We start from the raw sequence: 19,769 nt of genomic DNA, 5'->3' as shown, positions 1-19,769 counted from the left end.
CCTGTGTCTGCATCTAGGCATGTTGTCGCTGCTGCCGAACTGTGGTGCCACATTATACCAACCCAAACCTAAAGTATTCATTTCTAATTCCTTAGAAGAGGAGGCAATTAATGGATGGACAGTCAGCAACAAGTGATTGTTGTACTCTAAAATCCTCAAGCTAGATATTAAAAAAAGGAAAAGACCCCATTAAATAAAAAATAGTAGCTAAGAGGTTCAAGGCTTAACAATCTCTTAACAAGCTCTAGAAATCAATCCAAATCTACTGCTGCTTTGGGATCCAACTTGCAAGCATACAGAGTTCAGCTTTAACCTTTTTTGGATGCCTACAACAAATAATGAATGTTGAAAAATCAAGTCATAGATTCTAAAACTAGACACAACCAATTTAGATAAAACTTGTTAACTATTTCAAGTTGTAGAAACAAGGAATATAAATATATAGATATGGAAAATGAATATATAGTTTCAGTGTAAATTAATTGTTTTAACATTTCTTAAGCTTTTTTCAAGGCTTTTTCTGATCTCGTGGTTCCTCAGACTGTAGATAATGGGATTCACCAGGGGAGTTGCCACAATGTAGAAAATAGACATAAATTTGTTTGTAGTAATTGATCTTTTATCAGACGGTGTCAAGTAAATGGCCATCAAGCTCCCATAATATGTGCACACAGTGGCCAGGTGTGAGCTACATGTGGAAAACGCTTTCCGTCTTCCATCGGATGAAGAAAGGTGTAATATAGTGAAAGAAATGAAGACATAGGACACAATAATAAAGGCAAAAGGAAGAAAAATACCTATAATGGACAGAAAAAGATCGACTAATACAAGCAGAGAAGTGTCTGAAGTAGACAGCTCTAGCACTGGACCAGACTCACAGAAGAAATGGTCAATGTTATTCCCACCACAAAAATGTAACTGATACACCAAAACTAATTCACTGGATGCAAATGCAACTATCAACCAAGACCAGACAACCATCTGAAGACAGATATGGAGCTCCATGATTGAATGATAACGCAATGGGTTACATATGGCCAAATATCGATCATAGGACATAATTGCAATAAGTAAACATTGTACAATTCCAAAAATAGCAAAGCAATGCATCTGGATGATGCAGGCAGTAACAGATATTGTGATTCCATCTTTTAGTATGATTTCTAACATCATTGGGATAATGGTGGTGGTTATCATGAGGTCAGCTATTGCCAAGTGTTTGAGGAAGTAGTACATTGGGATTTTAAGATGGTTATTAACTGATATTAAAACAATAATGATGAAGTTTCCAATTAATATCACTATATAAGATAAGAAAAACACAATGAAGAACATAATTTTAAATCTATGAAGGTTTTGAAATCCAAGAAGCAAAAAATTAGCTACTTCAGTTTGGTTGTCTTCACACATGTCTTCAAGAAAAAGTCAACACAAGAACATAAAAATGGTCATCCTCCTGCAAGAAAGTTCAACTTTATAATGAAGTATCTTTAACAACACAAGAGTTTAGACTCATGAAAGCCATTCATTAAAATATATAAAGTCATACAGCCTTTTTTTGTGGCCCTGTGGGACCTCCATTGGTAGTTTTAAATGTCTCTAACATTAATGATTTTTCCTGTACCAAAGTAGAAAGGAGTGTTCTTGCAGACAGTGTTGGGACAAAGTCATCCAGTGCCCAGAGCAAAGATGGGAAACTGTGATCCCACCTTGGAGAAGGGTAGGAGGCTAATAGTGGCATGTGCTGAAATTAATGTAATGTTTGTGGCATGCAATGTACTATTACAATGTTTGTGTTACTCTGAAGTGAACTGAAGAGTTTAAAATCATGAAAAAATAGGGCTAACCAGTGGCAAAGGAAATAATGTGCCTGCATCAGAGGAATCACAGGAAGGAAAATGTCCCTGCATTGATGGTGTCATTTAAAGTTAATAAAAATCCCTGCATTGGAGTTGTCACTGGAAGGAAAAAATGTCAATGAAAAAATGTCAGTGACAGACCCAACCTGGACAGGGGATTTTGGAAGGGATTATGAGCTAGCTTTCTACTCCATGATTATGGCCCATGGAGGAGACCAGGAATGTTATCTGTTTCTCCAGTAAGAGCATGGAGGAGAGCCGTGTCCTGAAACCCTTTGACTGGCTGAGAATATGTACCAAAATTATGCAGCCGGGAAGTCCTAAGGACAGTGGTGCATCAGCAGGAACATTGTGTTGGACAAATCGTGCAGAAGCACCTTCACCAGCCAGGGATATGGAGCTGTTCTTGGGCATATTTACTATCTTGCCAACAGTTGGTCCTCGAGAACTGCATAATTCAGCATTTGCCCGTTTTGCTCCTGCTACTACCAACTTTATATCATTAATTTTTTATAATTTTTCTGTTGAAGATAGGCCACTTGGTAACCTAGATCTGAGCTGGATCTGGGGAGGGACATGTGGTGTAATGTACTTCATGTATCCAGGGCTGTGAAACTGTTTCTGGGCATCCTGGTGGGCACTCCCAGGCTCATAAAGATGTTTTCCAGCACATAGACAAGGGAGGCAGGAAGAGGAATTCCTGTGACTACTAGCCATACTGATAATACTTGTCTAGGTGCCTAGCTGTTAATTATATGAATGTTTAAATGTTGCATTGTCATATTTGTCATGGTTGTGTGCCTTATCTCATCTATGTTAATGTCCCCAAGAGGGGAATGTCCTCCTGGGGGCATATAGTTTGTGTCTGAATTTTAATAAAGAGTTATTCCTTTGGTTTTCCATCAATATATTGTCTGTGTATGAAGCTTGGGGTAAAGGGGCAGTATTAGCCATTGGTCTGGTGGAAGGGTTTGGAAAGCAGGAAGCACTGTTTGGTGGAGAAGCCAAGTTGGGGTGACAGATGGTTCATCATAGTGCCACTAAAAGTAAAAAATGTCTTTTCGTTTGTGGTGTCAGTCTGAGAAGGGCTTAATAGTGCATATTCTAGAAAGCTCAGTGCACATAAGTGTTTATCTGTCAGGAACCAAGAATTAGGCGGAGACAGAAAGTGCAGTTAAAATCACACCTTTAATGAAATAGCAAATATACCATAGATCAGGAATGTAGTCAAAACAGAAGCCAGAGTTTGGATGCCAGAGCGGGTAATAAGACGAGATGCCAGAGTGAGGAAAACAGAAGCCAAAAATCAGGAACAGGATTCGGAGAAGTGAGTCAGACCGAGTTGTACACAGGAACACAGGCAGGAACATACCAGAGATCATAGACCACGCAAGGGCAAGGAGAAAGTGAGCTATGCTGCTAAAATAGCAAAAAAGGGTTGGCTGTGGGCTGGACTAATGAGGCAGGTATTGGTATCCAGGTGAGTCACTGTGGAGACAATGAGTGGCTTGTAATTAACCAACAGCTGAGCAGTTTCTGAGCACTGAAAGAAAAGAGTTGCTTGTTAAGTAGCAGGAGCCCAGCCCTGACACTTTCACACAGGGCACAGGGAAAAGCAGTACTTACATTCCACGGTGCAGGGCTCCAGAGTGTGTATCATGCACAATCCCAGCATTGGACCAGGAAGCTAATGAAGATCATTGTAGTAGCAGTGCCTGCTGCAATGATTTTCAGCTTCCACAGGGAACCCACAGGTATGGCACATACATATTTACATTTGTCCAAGCTGGACCAATGTAACTATGTAAAAATTGCCTAACCTAAATGTCAGTTTTATGTTTCCATGGTGTCTGCTAAATCAACATGATTGTGAGATAACCCCAGACTTGTGCCTTGTTTTGAACATTCTGCCTCCTGGAATGTGTGCTGTGGAGTCTGCAGGAGTAATCTGCCAATCAACCTTACCTGGGTGAGGATTGAAGTAAAGGTAAGAATATGTTGTTTGCATACAGATGTGTTAAGGGATGTCTTGAATGTGCAAAATATACTGTACTTCAGATACTCCACATCACATTCAACAATTGTATTCATACCTGGTTTGGAAGTTTGAATATTATTGGTGATATTGTGAGGAAAGTAGACAGTACAGGAACCACACTCCATCATCCTTTTATGGTATACCATAAAAAGAAAAAGAAAAAAAAGATTAACATTTAGCCAACTTTCTGATCCCACTGGTTCCACCTTAATTTTTTTTTATTATATCTTTATTAATTTTTATGATACAAATCCACTTTAAAACAACCATCATGCAGTACAAAACTCCAAATTTGATTTCACACTCCCAACCCCATATTTACCCCCCTTCCTCCTTCCCCATCCACCCCCACCTCTTTTTTTCTTGGTCCTTCCTTTTACCTCTTGATTTTTTTTTATTATTTTGTCTTACTGTTTCTCCTCCTTATTTTTTTTTCTATTTTCCTATCATTCCCAAACTCTTATTTCTTTTTTTTTTTTGCTCCTTCCCTTTACCTCTTGATTTTCTTTTATTATTCTGTCTTACTGTTTCTCTTTATTTTTTTTCTATTTTCCTATCATTCCCAAACTCTTATTTATTTTCTTTTCCCATTACACTTCAACCACTTCTGAAAATCTTTTTGATTTTTTTAATCTGTACCATCCTTCCCAGGTTTTCTTAAATTTTTCTATTGTATCCTCATCTGTATGGTATAATTCTTCCATTTCTGTAGGTTTTTAGCTGACACTCTGGGATTCTTCTTTACCTCATGCAGCATTCTGCGCTGTGCTCTTGCAGTCATTTTTACAGGACGAGCATGTCTAGGGAGAGTAGCAACAGTGCTAAACTTTCTCCATTTGTAGACAGTCTGTCTTACCGTGGACACATGAACATCAAGGCTTTTGGAGATACTTTTGTAACCCTTTCCAGCTTCATGCAAGTCAACAATTCTTGATGGTAGGTCTTCTGAGAGCTCTTTTCTGCGAGGCATGGTTCACATCAGACAGTGCTTCTTGAAACAAGTATATCCAAAACAGGTGTGTGTTTTTTAAGGGCAGGACAGCTGTCAGCAACACATCCAATATCATCACACTGATTGGAGTCAAGGTTGGCTCACTCCTGGCTCCAATTAGCTCTGGGAGAAGTCATTAAGCTCGGGCCTCACATACTTTTTCCTCCCTGCACTGTGAATGTTTACATGTTATGTGCAATTAAACCATGGCAACATCTAATGTTTGTGTAGTATTATGTTCAGCAGACTATTTTCTTCTATTGTTGTGACTTAGATGACGTTCAGAGCACATTTTATGCCCAATTCATGCAAAACTCCACGTAATCCCAAGGGGTTCACATACTTTTTCTTGTAACTGTATATATATATTCAACTCTTTTCATCCAATCTTTTATTTTTGGGGGCTCTGTTGTTTGCCAGAATAAGACTTTTGGCCGCATTTAAAAGATGGAACAATATCATGTTTTCATATTGCTTCACCGAAAGTTCTGACTTATAAAATAGGCAAACTCACAGGTCTATTGGTACACTACCCTTCTGAATCTCTTGTATACATTATCTCTCTCCAAAACTCCTACATTTTAGGGCAGTCCCACCAAATATGTGCCATGGTACCCTTACTCCCACATCCCCTCCAACACTGGGATGAGACCTCTGTCCTTAGTTTATGTATCACACTAGGCATCATATGCCATCTTACTTGACATTTATAATTAATTTCAACTATATTTATATTCACCATCCCATGTATTAAACTAAACATTTTGTTTTTTTAGTTGCTCATTCAATTTTGTTCCAAGTTCCATTTCCCACTTCTCCAAAAAACATTTGGGATACCAGTCCCTCTATTTCAGTAAGGGTTTTATAAATCCTAGAAGTAAAATGTTTTTGTATTCTATTTATATTAAACAATTGCTCTAAAGGATACTTTTCTTTCTCAGTCCTTAGTGGTTGTGGTAGCTTTGCAACAAAATGTCTTATTTGGCAATACCGCCATTCGTCCAGTGTAAAAAATATTTATTTCATATTTTTCAAGTCGTATAGTGAACATAAAACCCCCTTATCCACAATATCTTTTAAATGTGCATTTCTATCCTTTATCCATTTCCCTGAAATATTATCATTCCCGGGTGGGAAAAACTTAGTTCCCACCAATGGGATTGACAATTAATTAAACTTCCAATCTTCCTGCTTTTGCATTTCATCCCAAATCCTGAATACATTCCATGTCAAAGTGCGTTTACCTTCACCCCAAGTGCGAAATTCCCGTGGTATCCAAATTATCTTACCTAGTGGTGCCTTACTAAGTGATCTCTCCATTTTTACCCAACGTCCCTGTGCGTTATAAATCCAATCTGCAATACGTGATAATAACACCAAATTATAATATCTTCGTATATGGAAGCATATTAAATTTAGATAAAACTTTTGGTACTATAATCATCTTAATAATGTTTATCCGGCCTATTCAACACAGCTTTCCCATAGAGGCCATCCTCAGGTCATCTTTTGGGACTAATACTAATGGGACGCAATTTGCCTGATATAGATTTTTTATAGGCGATGTTCATTTTATTCCCAGGTACTTTAATTTTTTTTCTCTCCATGTAAAGGGGAATTCTTTTTGTAAGATTTGTTTCTCCACCTTTGGGAAGTTTATATTTAAAATCTCACTTTTCCAGGGATTAATTTTCAGATTTGATAGCTCTCCATATTCTTTCAATTTTCTCATTAAATTGGGTAGTGTTAATCTGGGGTTTGTAATATAGAACAGAATATCATCTGCATATGCTGCCACTTTATGTTCCCCATCCCCTATCCACATTCCTTTGGCGTCTACACTATTTCTAATAGTTGCTAATAGAGGTTCCGAGGAAATCAGAAACAGCAACCGGAAAAGGGGACATCCCTGTCTGATTTTCCTATACATCCTAAAACATTTTGATAGTGATCCATTTACCTGCACCACAGCTGAGGGGTACCTATATACCCACTGAATCATTCTAAGCCCAATTCCTAGGTTTCACCTTGAATTGTTGTTTAAAGCACATTTTAACTCCAATCTGTGACGTTGATTATGGATTCCAATAAAAGTGTTAGCATTAGATAAAACGGTAGTGGTATTTATCTTCTTGACACAAATCATACTAAATCTTAAATGTTGAAGGTAAAGAGGATGTAAGATATTCAACAAACATGCTTCAATTATGTTGATACATTCTGTATATGGAGCTGTTCATAGCATAGCATAGCATTTACAAGCTCAAGCCTGTATGTACTCAGCTTACAGAATTTGTGAAACTATTCTCAATCATATTTATTCCTGGAAAGCTTACACCTCAAGGTCCCCACCACATTCTGCCAATTTAATGAGACACCAATCCTACAACTATTTTTGGCAGGAAAAACTAACAAACAAGGACGTTTTCTCTTTGCTTGCCTGGGTTGCCTCCCAAAACAAAGCAGTAGGTCAACTGTTGTCTCACCAAATGGCCAAAGAGTGTTGTGGAAACCTTGGCTTAGATTCCTTGCAGATATAGTCTCTGGCGGAAGGTACACCCAGGACATGAAAGTGTATGAACCAAGTGTTAACCCTTTAACCACCATGCTGCTCCTTACATTTTTATGCAAAGCTTTGAAAGATGTAAATAATAGACTGCTGATCTTTCACTGCTGATCAAAAATAGTAAGAATGAAGTGTCCCTCTTATTCTCTCTGTCTTTACTACAACCCTGATCTAGCTTTACATGCAACACATTTATTTTAAGCATTTTACAATATTGTATTAGTATGTACTGTAAGTGTGTTGAGTTAACAGAAGCTGAAGGATCTAATGGTCATGTGTACCTATAATGATGGCAGAGGAACAGCATTGACTTAGACTTACTTTGAGTTACTCTGAGCTGCAGAGGTATGATGAGATCTCAGCAGTCCGATGTCATATCTGCACCTTGCGCTGACTCTTGAATATCTTGCTCTCACAGCAAGAAATTTCTCAGGTTTGCACTTTTTATATCATTTGGTATTTCCTTGAGGATTTGTCATGTGTGGATATTATTATCCTTAAGTCTATCACACAGAGAAAAAAAAAAAAATAACCCCTTGTAATTGTGATGTCTCTGGGGTCTACTCAGCCTGCTATGAATCAAATGGAATTTTTTTAATCCACCATAATCCAATGTCATTATTAAAGGATCTTTAAATTTTACAAATAGATAGGCGCCAGTAAAATGTTTTAATCTCTGCTGTCTAGTTCAATATTTTTTATTGATGTTATCAAAGGGAAAAACACTTGAAATACAAAGATCAATGACAGTTTAACATCAAATTTAAATGCTGCAGTACAACAAACCAGTAGTATATGGTAGAACTAGGGGCAGATCAGCCAAGTAGAGTCCCCAGGGTGGTAATGTAAACAATAACCATCAGCCCTTGATGGGCAATATGAGAAAAAGCAACAGTGCAATGTTTGACAGTCAATTCAAATAGACTTATTGATATGTGAAAAGCAAGGACTATCTTAATCTGGATTTATATAGTGAACTCAGAATGGAGAGGGAGAGAAACAATGGCTGCTGCTGCTCTCTGTAGCTGCTACTCTGTGGTGCTGAACTGATTCAGACAGCACTGTACCGTGCAAAATGTAGTCAGAGGAGAGAGATTCTACTGTAATCAAGAGATTTTGAGCTACATTTCTCAGAGGGAGACGGCCAGGTGGAGGGGAAAGAGCTGCATTTTCTCAGGCTGTATAGGACATAGCTCCCTCTTGCTGTAAGGGAGACTGGAGTGTGCACATCAATGCTGCATATCGATGGCTTGAGCGGGATCCAGAGTGCTGAGTTCAGAGTGCAGACAACCGACGTCACACAGGTGCAGAGCAGAGAGTGGAGCAGATGGTGAGCTGTATTATGTGTGCAAAGAAACAAACAGAGGACACGCTGACATTGATTTGTTAATGTGGAAGAAAATTTGGGAAAACGCACCTAGATCTTCTGTTTGTGTAGTCTTTAGGAAAATACATACAAGATCATGATATTGTGGTACAAAACGCCTGAAGTTCTCCACACTTATAACCCAAATGCTTCTCCTGCCTGCTGGCGATGTGGTAAAGACCTTGGTTCTCTCTACCATTTTTTTGGACATGTAGTTCCATCACTCCCTTTTGGGAAGATATTTTTTCCTTGTTACAATCGCTATTGCATACCTCTCTCCCATTTGAACCACTATATTTTTTATTGAGTCTACCATTCCCATCACTATCTAAAACATCCAGGAAAGTTTCTGTACATGTCCTGACCGCAGCTAGGAGAAGCATTCCTATGTGTTGACTATCCTCTAATCCCCCTTCAATGCCAATCTTGTACAAAATTTTTGCTGATGCAAGACAGATGGAGTATTTGACCTCCCTACATAGTTGTTCGATTGCTGTGTTTGAGGCAGTATGGCTCCCATGGGACACCTTCATTTCTTCTTCACCGGCCCGAAATGTAAGGTCCTAATAACCTCTACACTGTTATTTTATGACATTGCTTGTCCTGAACCTTTGCAGTTTTACCATCGATGTACCTTTTTGTTATTTTTTTTTTCTCTCTCTTTCAAACATACTGTTTGTATATTTACATGAAAACCAATAAAAAATTGTTAATATAAAAACAGAGGGCGCACGGACCTAGTGCATTACCTTCTAAAATTTAGATTTATTGAATAAAAAGTAGTATACTCACAAAAGAATAAAATCAAAGGCACATCACAAAAAATACAGCATGGTCCAATCTCCCTAGATGGTGGCTGTTGGGGGACTGTAGACCTCCAAATGGCTGATGTTTTTTGAGGCAGAACCTCTTCTTCAGAGCCCTGGTGAGCTGTATTATCTCTAGGACTGGTGAGCTGCTGCTGTGGGGATTTATTATCCACTGCTAGAGAAACTGAGCCCTTTAGTAACCAACAATACAGCCATCTAGTAGCCATATTGCTGACTACAGGCTTGACTGGCGCTATTCTCATATGCACTAATAGTACAACTGAGCCCCAATGCAATCCGGCTGAAGAATTAGGACTAAAGACTGCTCCTTTACAGCTGCTACACAGAGATCTTTACCTACTACTTATGCTAAGAGGAACCTCTCAGAGGACATGGCACCATATTCTAGCCATTCTCTTAGAGTGCACTTCAGACTAGTTATAATAATATTATACACATTGCGGTTGATGCTTATACAATGCACTCATAAAGTATTCAGACCCCCTTCACTTTTTTAAAATCATGTTATGTTGCAGCCTGATACTACATTTTTTTAAATTCATTTTTTCTCATTAATCTACACTCAGTATCCCATGAACACATAGTGAAAACAGACGTTTAGAAATGGTTGCAAATATATGAAAAAGTAAAAACGTAAATATCACTTTGGTATAAGTAGTCAGACCCTTTGCATCAACACTTAATTAGCTCAGGTGCCTCTCGTTTCTCTTGATCATTGCTGAGATGTGTCTTGGCCTTGATTGCAGTCCACCTATGGCAAATTAAATTGATTGGACATTATTGGGAAAGGCACACACCTCTTTATAAAAAGCCTCACAGCAGACAATGCATACTGTATTAGAGCCATGAGGTCAAAAAACTGCCTACAGAGCTCAAAGACAGGATTATAGCAAAGCACACATTTAGAGAAGACTATACTGAAGGTTCTCAGAAGCACAGTCACCTCCATAAATCTCAAATTGAAGAAATTTGGCACAAGTAGGACTTTTCCAAGAGCTGGTCTCCTGACCAAAGTGAGCAGCTGGAGGGGAAGGGACTTAGTAACAGAGGTGACCAAGAACCTGATGGTCACTATGACTGAGCTCCAGAGATCCTGTGTGGAGATGGGACAAAGTTCAGGAAAAGAGCAACCATCATTGGAGCTCTCCACAGATCTGGGCTTTACAGAAGAGATGCTAGACAGAAGCCTCTCTTCAGTGCAATACACATGAAAGCCCACTTGGAGTTTGCAAAAATGCACCTTAAGGACTCTCAGACTGTGAAGAACAAGATTCTCTGGTCTGATGAAACCAAGATTGAATTATTTGGCCTCAATTCTAAATGTTATGTCTGGATGAAACTTCTCATCATCTGTCCAATACAATCCCAAAAGTAAAGCATGGTGGTGGGCATCATCATGCTGTGGGGGTGTTTTTGAGCAGCAAGGGCTGGGAGACGGGTCAGGGTTGAGAGAAAGCTGAATGGAGGAAAGTACAGAAATATCCTCAATGAAAACCTGTTCCACAGAGCTGAAGACCTTAGACTGGGTCAAAGGATCATCGTCCAACATGATGACAATCCTAGGCACACAACCAAGACAACACAGGAGTGGCTTATGAACAACTTTGTGAATGTCCTAGAGTGGCCTAGTCAGATCCCTGACTTGAACCCTATTGAACATCTCTGGAAAGACCTGAAAACGGCTGTCCACCAACTGTCCCCAACCAACCTGACTGCCTGACTGGGCTTGAGACGATTTGCAAAGAAGAATGGCAGAAAATTCCCCAATCCAGGTGTGCAAAGTTTGCCGCCTCACATCCAAAAAGGCTCTAGGCTATAATTGCTGGTAAAGGTGCTTCAACAAAATACTGAGTAAAGGGGCTAAATACTTAAGTACATGTGTTATTTCAGGTTTTTTTCTCATAAACATTTCTAAAATTCTGTTCACTTCACTTTGTCATTATGTAGTACTGAGCTTATGTTAATGAGAAAAAAAATTATTTACACAACTCTATTATCAGGCTGCAACATAGCAAAATTGAAAAAAGTGAAGAGTGTCTGAAGACTTTATGAATGCACTGTATATGCACTGTTTATTGCTGACTTTGCTGATTTATGTGTTGATTCCAGTCTAGTGGTACAAATTAGCTCTATTCTAAGTTACTTTGGCATAGTGATTATACTGTTTAGCAGACTGTGTCTGAACCTACCTACCTATCCTTGCCCATGTTTGTTTGACTAGGGCAAGAATGGCTTCATGAACAAAATATAAAAAAAGAAAAATATTTTAAAAATGTACATCTGTAAATTATATCTTAAAAAAGTGATGGTGGCTGGGAAAATTGCTGGGTCTGGACCAGAATTCGCTTCTCAGCACTAGTATGTATCTGCCCTCTGTCTTTTTTCAGAAACCACTGGGCTCTCACTTTTTGAAAAAGACTTTGTACAAGGTGTCTACCATGTGGTTCCTCCTGTTTGCTCCTCTGTGACTTCATAGAATATGTATCTGGTTCTCTCTGTGCTTCATAAATTGCCTTTTTAAACCCATTAGAGATATTCCTCTTGCTACTCTCACCCAGTGCTTTTTTTTTCTTAGAGAATAGGTGCAGTTACTCCCCCCTTCTGAGTCTCCCCTTATATCAACCCCCTAACAACCTCTAAGCTCCGGCCCTTGCTTACACCCACTACCTACCTCCCAATACCGCACCTTTTAAAGAATTTAGAAGTATCATTTTGTGGAATTTGTATGGAATTTGTTAATGATAACAAGAAAAGGAGTATTTAGATCCTCTGCAGCTAACAACAACAGTCCTCCCCCCACAACAATAGATTCCTGAAGAAATAATAGACCCCCTGCAACAAAATACCCCCCCCCAGGTACAAGAGATCCAGCCTAGCAACAATAGACCCCCAGCAACAATAGATCCCCGCAGTAAAAGTAGACCCCCTTCAGCAAGAATAGACCCCTGCAACAAATTTCTGCTGCTACCCGCCCTTCATATGAACACATACACTATATTGCCAAAAGTATTGGGCCAGCCCTCCAAATCATAGTTCCAGTGAAGGGAACTCTTAAGGCTTCAGCATACCAAGACATTTTGGCCAATTTAGTGCTCCCAACTTTGTGGGAACAGTTTTTGGATGGCCCCTTCCTGTTCCAACATGACTGCACAAAGCAAGGTCCATAAAGACATGGACGAGGGAGTTTGGGGTGGAGGAACTTGACTGGCCTGCACAGAGCTCTGACCTCAACCCCATAGAACACTTTTGGGATGAATTAGAGCGGAGACTGCGAGCCAGGCCTCCTCCCCCGACATCAGTGCCTGACCTGACAAATGTGCTTCTGGAAGAATGGTCCAACCTTCCCATAGACACCCTCCTAAACCTTGTGAACGGCCTTCCCAGAAGAGTTGAAGCTGTTATAGCTGCAAAGGGCGGGGCCAACTCAATATTGGACCCTACGGACTAAGACTGGGATGTCATTAAAGTTCATGTGCATGTAAAGGCAGGCCAACCAATACTGCTGGCAATATATATATATATCTCCATTTCCACTGCATTGCACAAGTAAGTCATTTAAAAGGGCAGAGATGCTGGCAGTTGCTGTATTATGTTTTGATAAAACTATATGTCCACTGTGCTATAACCCCTCTGTATTACATATTGATTATTTTGTATTTTTTTTTTTTTAATCCCCTGGTTGCCCGCATAGATAACTATTTTTACCTGCTTGCGTTGTCCATCCTACTAAACGTTATATTTACAGTATAAAATTTGGGTGGGTTCGGATCACCAGCGAGTCGTGTTGGTAAAAGCAAACTGATTTTTTTTTCAAAAGGTAGATAAAAACAAGCTTACTTTCTGTATGAAAACAAACAGAACAGTTCATCTTCCCTAGGTATAAAGAAAAACTTTAGCTCACCATCAGCAAAACCTTGTACTTTAACAGAGTTTAAAGTGATTATAAAGGCTGAAGATTATTTTCCTTCATAACTAATATGTGACTGAGTGCTGCGCAGTATGATCACTTCTGGGGGGTGATTTGCTAAAACTGGAGAGCGCAAAATCTGGTGCAGCTCTGCATGGTAGCCAATCAACTTCTAATTTGAGCTTGTTCAACTAAGCTTTGACAAGAAAAAAAATGAAAGCTGATTGGTTTCTATGCCGAGCTGCACGCGATTTTGCACTCTCCAGTTTTTAGTAAATCAACCCCATAGTGTTAAATTATAATGTCTATAACTGGCTTTTTAAACAGTGAATATGGAAGGCATCACCAAGTAAAAAATAGAACTATCCAGCTCAACTTGCCAGCCTACCCCAGTCTAATAATGGCTATTGTTGGCAAGGAACATGGATAAGTATAACTTATCAAAGGAGGGCGATAAGAAAGCCAGTTCAAACTGCCAGCCAGTTAGCCAACTATCAAAAACCAAATTAACCTGTCTAAGAACATGCGTTTAAAAACAGGGGTTTAGTTAGCACACATTTGCAAATACATACGTAAGCCACAGAGCCACGTCACGGCACCCTGAGTATCTGTGGTCCTAACTCTATAAATCTTGAGAGTCCTCACAATGGAGGCACATGCATTTAAATGGATAGAAACAAGGGCAGGTGAACCTGAGGGAGCCCACCCCTCATTAAGGTCATGGGAGCGCACCTGACACCCAGCATGTAGCACAACGGCAGCCAGGGTGTCCAATGCACCCACTGAACCTCCAAAATTAACATACAAAGAAACAACTGGTCACCTACCGAGGTCTATAACTGGCTCTTTAAACAGTGAACATGGAAGGCGTCACAAAGTAAAAAATAGGACTATCCAGTTCAACTTGCCAGCCTACCCCAGTCTAATAATGGATAAGTATAACTTATCAAAAGAGGGGGATAAGAAAGCCAGTTCAATCTGCCAGCCAGTTAGCCAACTATCAAAAACCAAATTATACCTGTCTAAGAACATGCGTTTAAAAACAGGGGTTTAGTTAGCACACATTTGCAAATACATACGTAAGCCACAAAGCCACATCACGGCACCCTGAGTATCTGTGGTCCTAACTCTATCAATCTCCCCTCTTTTTATAAGTTATACTTATCCATGTTCCTTGCCGACAATAGCCATTATTAGACTGGGGTAGGCTGGCAAGTTGAACTGGATAGTTCTATTTTTTACTTAAATTATAATGTCCCATTCAACATTACATCACATAAAAAAAAAAAAAAATATATATATATATTAGACATGACCCATGCTTATATGTTAAACAACATGTCTGAAACAATCCACACCATTTGTTCATTAAGTGTGATTAAACAGAGACAGTTTCCAAATGTCCATATATTTTGCAAACAATCCTTTTGTCCAAAATCCAGCCGTGTCAATTATTTATTTTTAAATTATTTGTGTACATGCTTCTTGTATTTAATCACCACATGCAGATGCCCATCCACATGTAAAATTATGCTCTCACTTTTTTAGTAGACCTCACAACACGTTCTACAGGTGCACACAGTGTATTAGCATGTATAGCTGAAACCAACCAACAAAATGGCAAACCGTATACTTCCAGTTTGTGCGTCGTGAAGTCTCTGGCTCCTCCCTACGTGTTAAGTCATCAGGCCATGTGACTTCATCAGGGGGATTGGTTTCAGGTCTTACCTTTTTAGTAGACCTCACAAAAATATCTAATGCACTTTCCCCTTGTAGTGGGGTCACCTATACCAGAGGATTGATGGCTTCCTTCAGACCACTGGGGCTTCTCAGTCCATCTCCATCCTCTGCAATCCTTGGATGAATGTTTTCAATACACTCGGAAAAAAGGAGATATAGTGCTCCCCATATAAAAACCACCATTTATTGATAAAAAATTGAATACACTCAACTTTATTGTGCACAAAATAGGTGCACACAGTGTATTAGCACGTATAGCTGAAACTAACCAACAAAATGGCCGACCGTATACTTCTAGTTTATGCGGAGTGAAGTCTCCGGCTTCTCCCTACGTGTTACATCATAAGGTCATGTGACTTCATCAGGGGAACTGGTTTCAGCTCTCACCTTTTTAGTAGACCTCACAAAAAGGTCTAATGCGCTTGGCCCTTGTAGTGGGGTCACCTATATCAGAGGATTGATAGCTTCCTTCAGACCTCTGGGGCTTCTCAATCCATCTCCATCCTCTGCAATTCTTGGATGAATGTTTTCAATATACTCGGAAAAAAGACTGAGATATAGTGCTCTCCATATAAAAAAATACCATTTATTGATTAAAAATTTAATACACTCAACTTGTATGGTGCACAATACAGGTGCACACAGTGTATTAGCATACATAGCCCCCTTTTTCTGATCTCTCAGACAAGCTTTATAAATTCTGGACTTCAAATAAAGGTATAAAAGAGAAAACAGCAGATAGACAGGTACAACTTATATAGGAGGATTTGTTTCATCTCTGTGTATCACCTGAGGCCAGTCACTTCACTGAGTAGATGAAAGGGAATGCAACCACCTTAACCTCTGGTGTCATACAGTATATTTGTAATTCTCCGGTATTTTGGTGCCGTTTGGGATTCCTCTGTGACTAGAAGTGATGTGGGTGTAATATATTACAGTCATCTTTATAAATATGGGGGCAGCGCAGTGGCTAAATGGTGACCACTTCCCTACCACGGCACCACCTGCCTAACGTGGGTTTCTTCCGGGTACTCCGGTTTCCTCCCACACTCCAAAGACATGCTGGTAGGTTAATTGGTTCCTGTCTAAATTGTCCCTAGTATGTGTATGAATGTAAGTTAGGGACCTTAGATTGTACACCCCTTGAGGGTTAGGGACTGATGTGAATGTACAATGTATATGTAAAGCGCTGTGTAAATTGTACTAATAATAATAAACATGGTGCTTCTACTATTGAGTAGGGATAACCTCAATATACCCAGGTTCATTCTGAGGGGTACAGAAGCTTGCATGCCACAACAAAGCTAAAAGGAACTGAATGTTAAACATCAGTTTTGGCTTTTTTCTAGGTTAACCCCTCGCCCTCCAGAAGATTTCCCCCCTTCCTGACCGGGTAATTTTTTGTGATAAGGCACTGTGTTACTTTAACTGACAATTGAGCGGTCATAAAATACTGCACCCAAATGAAATGTATGTCCTTTTTTCCTCACAAATAGAGCTTTCTTTTGTGGGATTTGATTGCCTTTGCGTTTTTTATTTTTTGCGCTAAAAACAAAAAAAATGTCAATTTTGAGAAAAAGAACAATATTTTTGACTTTTTTCTATTAAACATGTCTTGTAAAAAAAATTTTAAAAATCCAATTTCATCATAAATTTAGGCCAAAATTCATTCTGCTATATGTCTTTTTTGGTAAAAAAAAATCCCAATACGTGTAAATTAATTGGTTTATGTGTAAGTTATAGCATTTACAAATGGCGGTATATACAGTTGCAAGAAAAAGTATGTGAACCCCTTGGGATTACGTGGAGTTTTGCATGAATTGGACATAAAATGTGCTCTGAACGTCATCTAAGTCACAACAATAGAAGAACACAGTCTGCTGAACATAATACTACACAAACATTAGATGTTGCCATGGTTTAATTGCACATAACATGTAAACATTCACAGTGCAGGGAGGAAAAAGTATATGAACCTTTGGACTTAATAACTGGTTGACCCTCCTTTGGCAGCAATAACCTCAACCAAACGTTTCCTGTAGTTGCAGATCAGACCTGCACAACGATCTGGAGTAATTTTGGACCACTCCTCTTCTCAAAACTGTTTCAGTGTAGCAATATTCTTGGGATGTCTGGTGTGAATCGCTCTCTTAAGGTCATGCCACAGCATTTCAATCGGGTTGAGGTCAGGACTCTGACTGGGCCACTCCAGAAGGCGTATTCTGTGCTGTTGCAGCCATTGTTTTGTTGAATTACTTGTATGCTTTGGGTCATTGTCCTGTTGCATCACCCATCCTCTGCGGAGCTTCAGTTGGGGGACAGATGGTCGTACGTTTTCCTGCAAAATGTCTTGATAAACTCTGGAATTCATTTTCCCATCAATGACAACAATCCGTCCAGGCCCTGAGGCAGCAAAGCAGCCCCAAACCATGATGCTCCCTCCGCCATGTTTCACAGTGGGGATGAGGTTTTGAGGTTGGTGTGCTGTGCCTTTTTTTCTGCACACATAGTGTTGTGTGTTCTTCCCAAACAACTCAATCTTGGTTTCATCTGTCCACAGTATATTTTGCCAGTAGTGCTGTGGAACATCCAGGTGCTCTTTTGCAAACTTCAAACGTGCTGCAATATTCTTTTTGGACAGCAATGGCTTCCTCCGTGGTGTCCTCCCATGTACTCCATTCTTGTTTAATGTTTTCCTTATTGTAGATGCGTCAACAAAAATGTTAGCATGTGCCAGAGATTTCTGTAGGTCTTTAGCTGACACTCTGGGGTTCTTCTTTACCTCATGCAGCATTCTGCGCTGTGCTCTTGCAGTCATTTTTACAGGACGACCGCGCCTAGGGAGAGTAGCAACAGTGCTAAACTTTCTCCATTTGTAGACAGTCTGTCTTACCGTGGACACATGAACATCAAGGCTTTTGGAGATACTTTTGTAACCCTTTCCAGCTTCATGCAAGTCAACAATTCTTGATCGTAGGTCTTCTGAGAGCTGTTTTCTGCGAGGCATGGTTCACATCAGACAGTGCTTCTTGAAAGCAGTAAACCCAAAACAGGTGTGTGTTTTTTAAGGGCAGGACAGCTGTCAGCAACACATCCAATATCATCACACTGATTGGTGTCAAGGTTGGCTCACTCCTGGCTCCAATTAGCTCTGGGAGAAGTCATTAAGCTAGGGCCTCACATACTTTTTCCTCCCTGCACTGTGAATGTTTACATGTTATGTGCAAAGAAAACATGGCAACATCTAATGTTTGTGTAGTATTATGTTCAGCAGACTGTGTTCTTCTATTGTTTTGACTTAGATGACGTTCAGAGCACATTTTATGCCCAATTCATGCAAAACTCCACGTAATCCCAAGGGGTTCACATACTTTTTCTTGCAACTGTATACTGGATTTTTTTTTTTTTTACTAGTAAAGGTGGCAATCAGCAACTTATAGCGGGACTGCGGCGGACATTCTGACACTGGGAGGAACTGACTTGGTGTCACTGACCTCCTCACTGACTCCTAATGGCATTGGGCAGGAAAGTTAACATGACACCAAAACATTGTGACAAAAAATTACAACTTCATAAAAATCACTATGGCTCTTCATAAATACCTTAGACTGTCCACTTTCCAAAAAGGGGTCATTTGGGGAAGAGGGGGGGGGGGGGGTATTCGGACTGTGTGGGAATTTTATAGCCTCAAGAAATGAGAATTTCACATGGGTTATCTTTAACAAAGAAATGTAGCAGGATACATTTTGGCCTAAATTTATGGAGAAAGATTATTTATTTGCAATATTTTATAACAGAAACTTCTAAATTTTTGGTCTTTTTGGTTTATATAATAAAAATTTTAAAAACTTGGTCAACACATCCCACCAAAATGAAGCTCTATCTTTAAAAAAAATAAATAAAATGAATTTGGGTACACTGCTGTAGGACTAAGTAATTGACACTCAAAGTGTGACAATGCCGAAATGTGAAAAATGGCCTGGGCAGGAAAGGGGTTAAACAGTCTGGTCTTGAGGTGGTTAGGGACCAATATCTGTCCACAATGATTGACTGGTAGCTTGATCTTCAGTTGATACTTTTTTCTATTAATTTTTAGTTAGAACTAAAGTTAGAACTTTTATCATGGGGTGATGGCAGTGCATCAGGTTGACAATTGACAGTTGAAGTTGCTGACAGTTCATTTCAGAGTTGCATTTTTTGCAGCACCTCGGTACACCCCTTGGAAAATTAAATAGACATTGTGCACCCAAAATACCACACAACCTCACCTCAGGTTATTAAGAGATTATCAGTTACAAATCCCACCTGCTGTGCTGAAATCCCTCTGACATAACACATGCAGCAGAGCAGGCTAATTCCTTCAGCAAATATTGGGCCACCTCCAGCCATTGGTACATCCTTGACACCTAAAAGTCCATTAATATGATTGCTTATAAGCATTTTAGTCACAACCTTGCTGTCCTTGCCTTGCT

The 19,769-nt window shown here is 39.5% G+C and overlaps 1 protein-coding gene across 1 annotated transcript; it reads right to left on the bottom strand.

Moving 5' to 3' along the window:
• Positions 1–387: 387 nt before the first annotated feature.
• LOC149452510 (olfactory receptor 11L1-like) lies at positions 388–1,410 on the bottom strand. Its single transcript, XM_089689176.1, has one exon. It carries the CDS (start codon positions 1,408–1,410, stop codon positions 469–471), a length of 942 nt encoding a protein of 313 aa, XP_089545302.1. The 3' UTR covers positions 388–468.
• Positions 1,411–19,769: the final 18,359 nt, after the last annotated feature.

This window comes from Staurois parvus, unplaced genomic scaffold, assembly GCF_062004578.1.
Source record: "Staurois parvus isolate SC_StPar_1 unplaced genomic scaffold, SC_StPar_1.0 ptg000470l, whole genome shotgun sequence".
In the NCBI taxonomy this organism is placed as follows: Eukaryota; Metazoa; Chordata; class Amphibia; order Anura; family Ranidae; genus Staurois; species Staurois parvus.
Note: the sequence above shows the minus strand (reverse complement) of the source record. Positions and strands in the feature narration are given on the sequence as shown.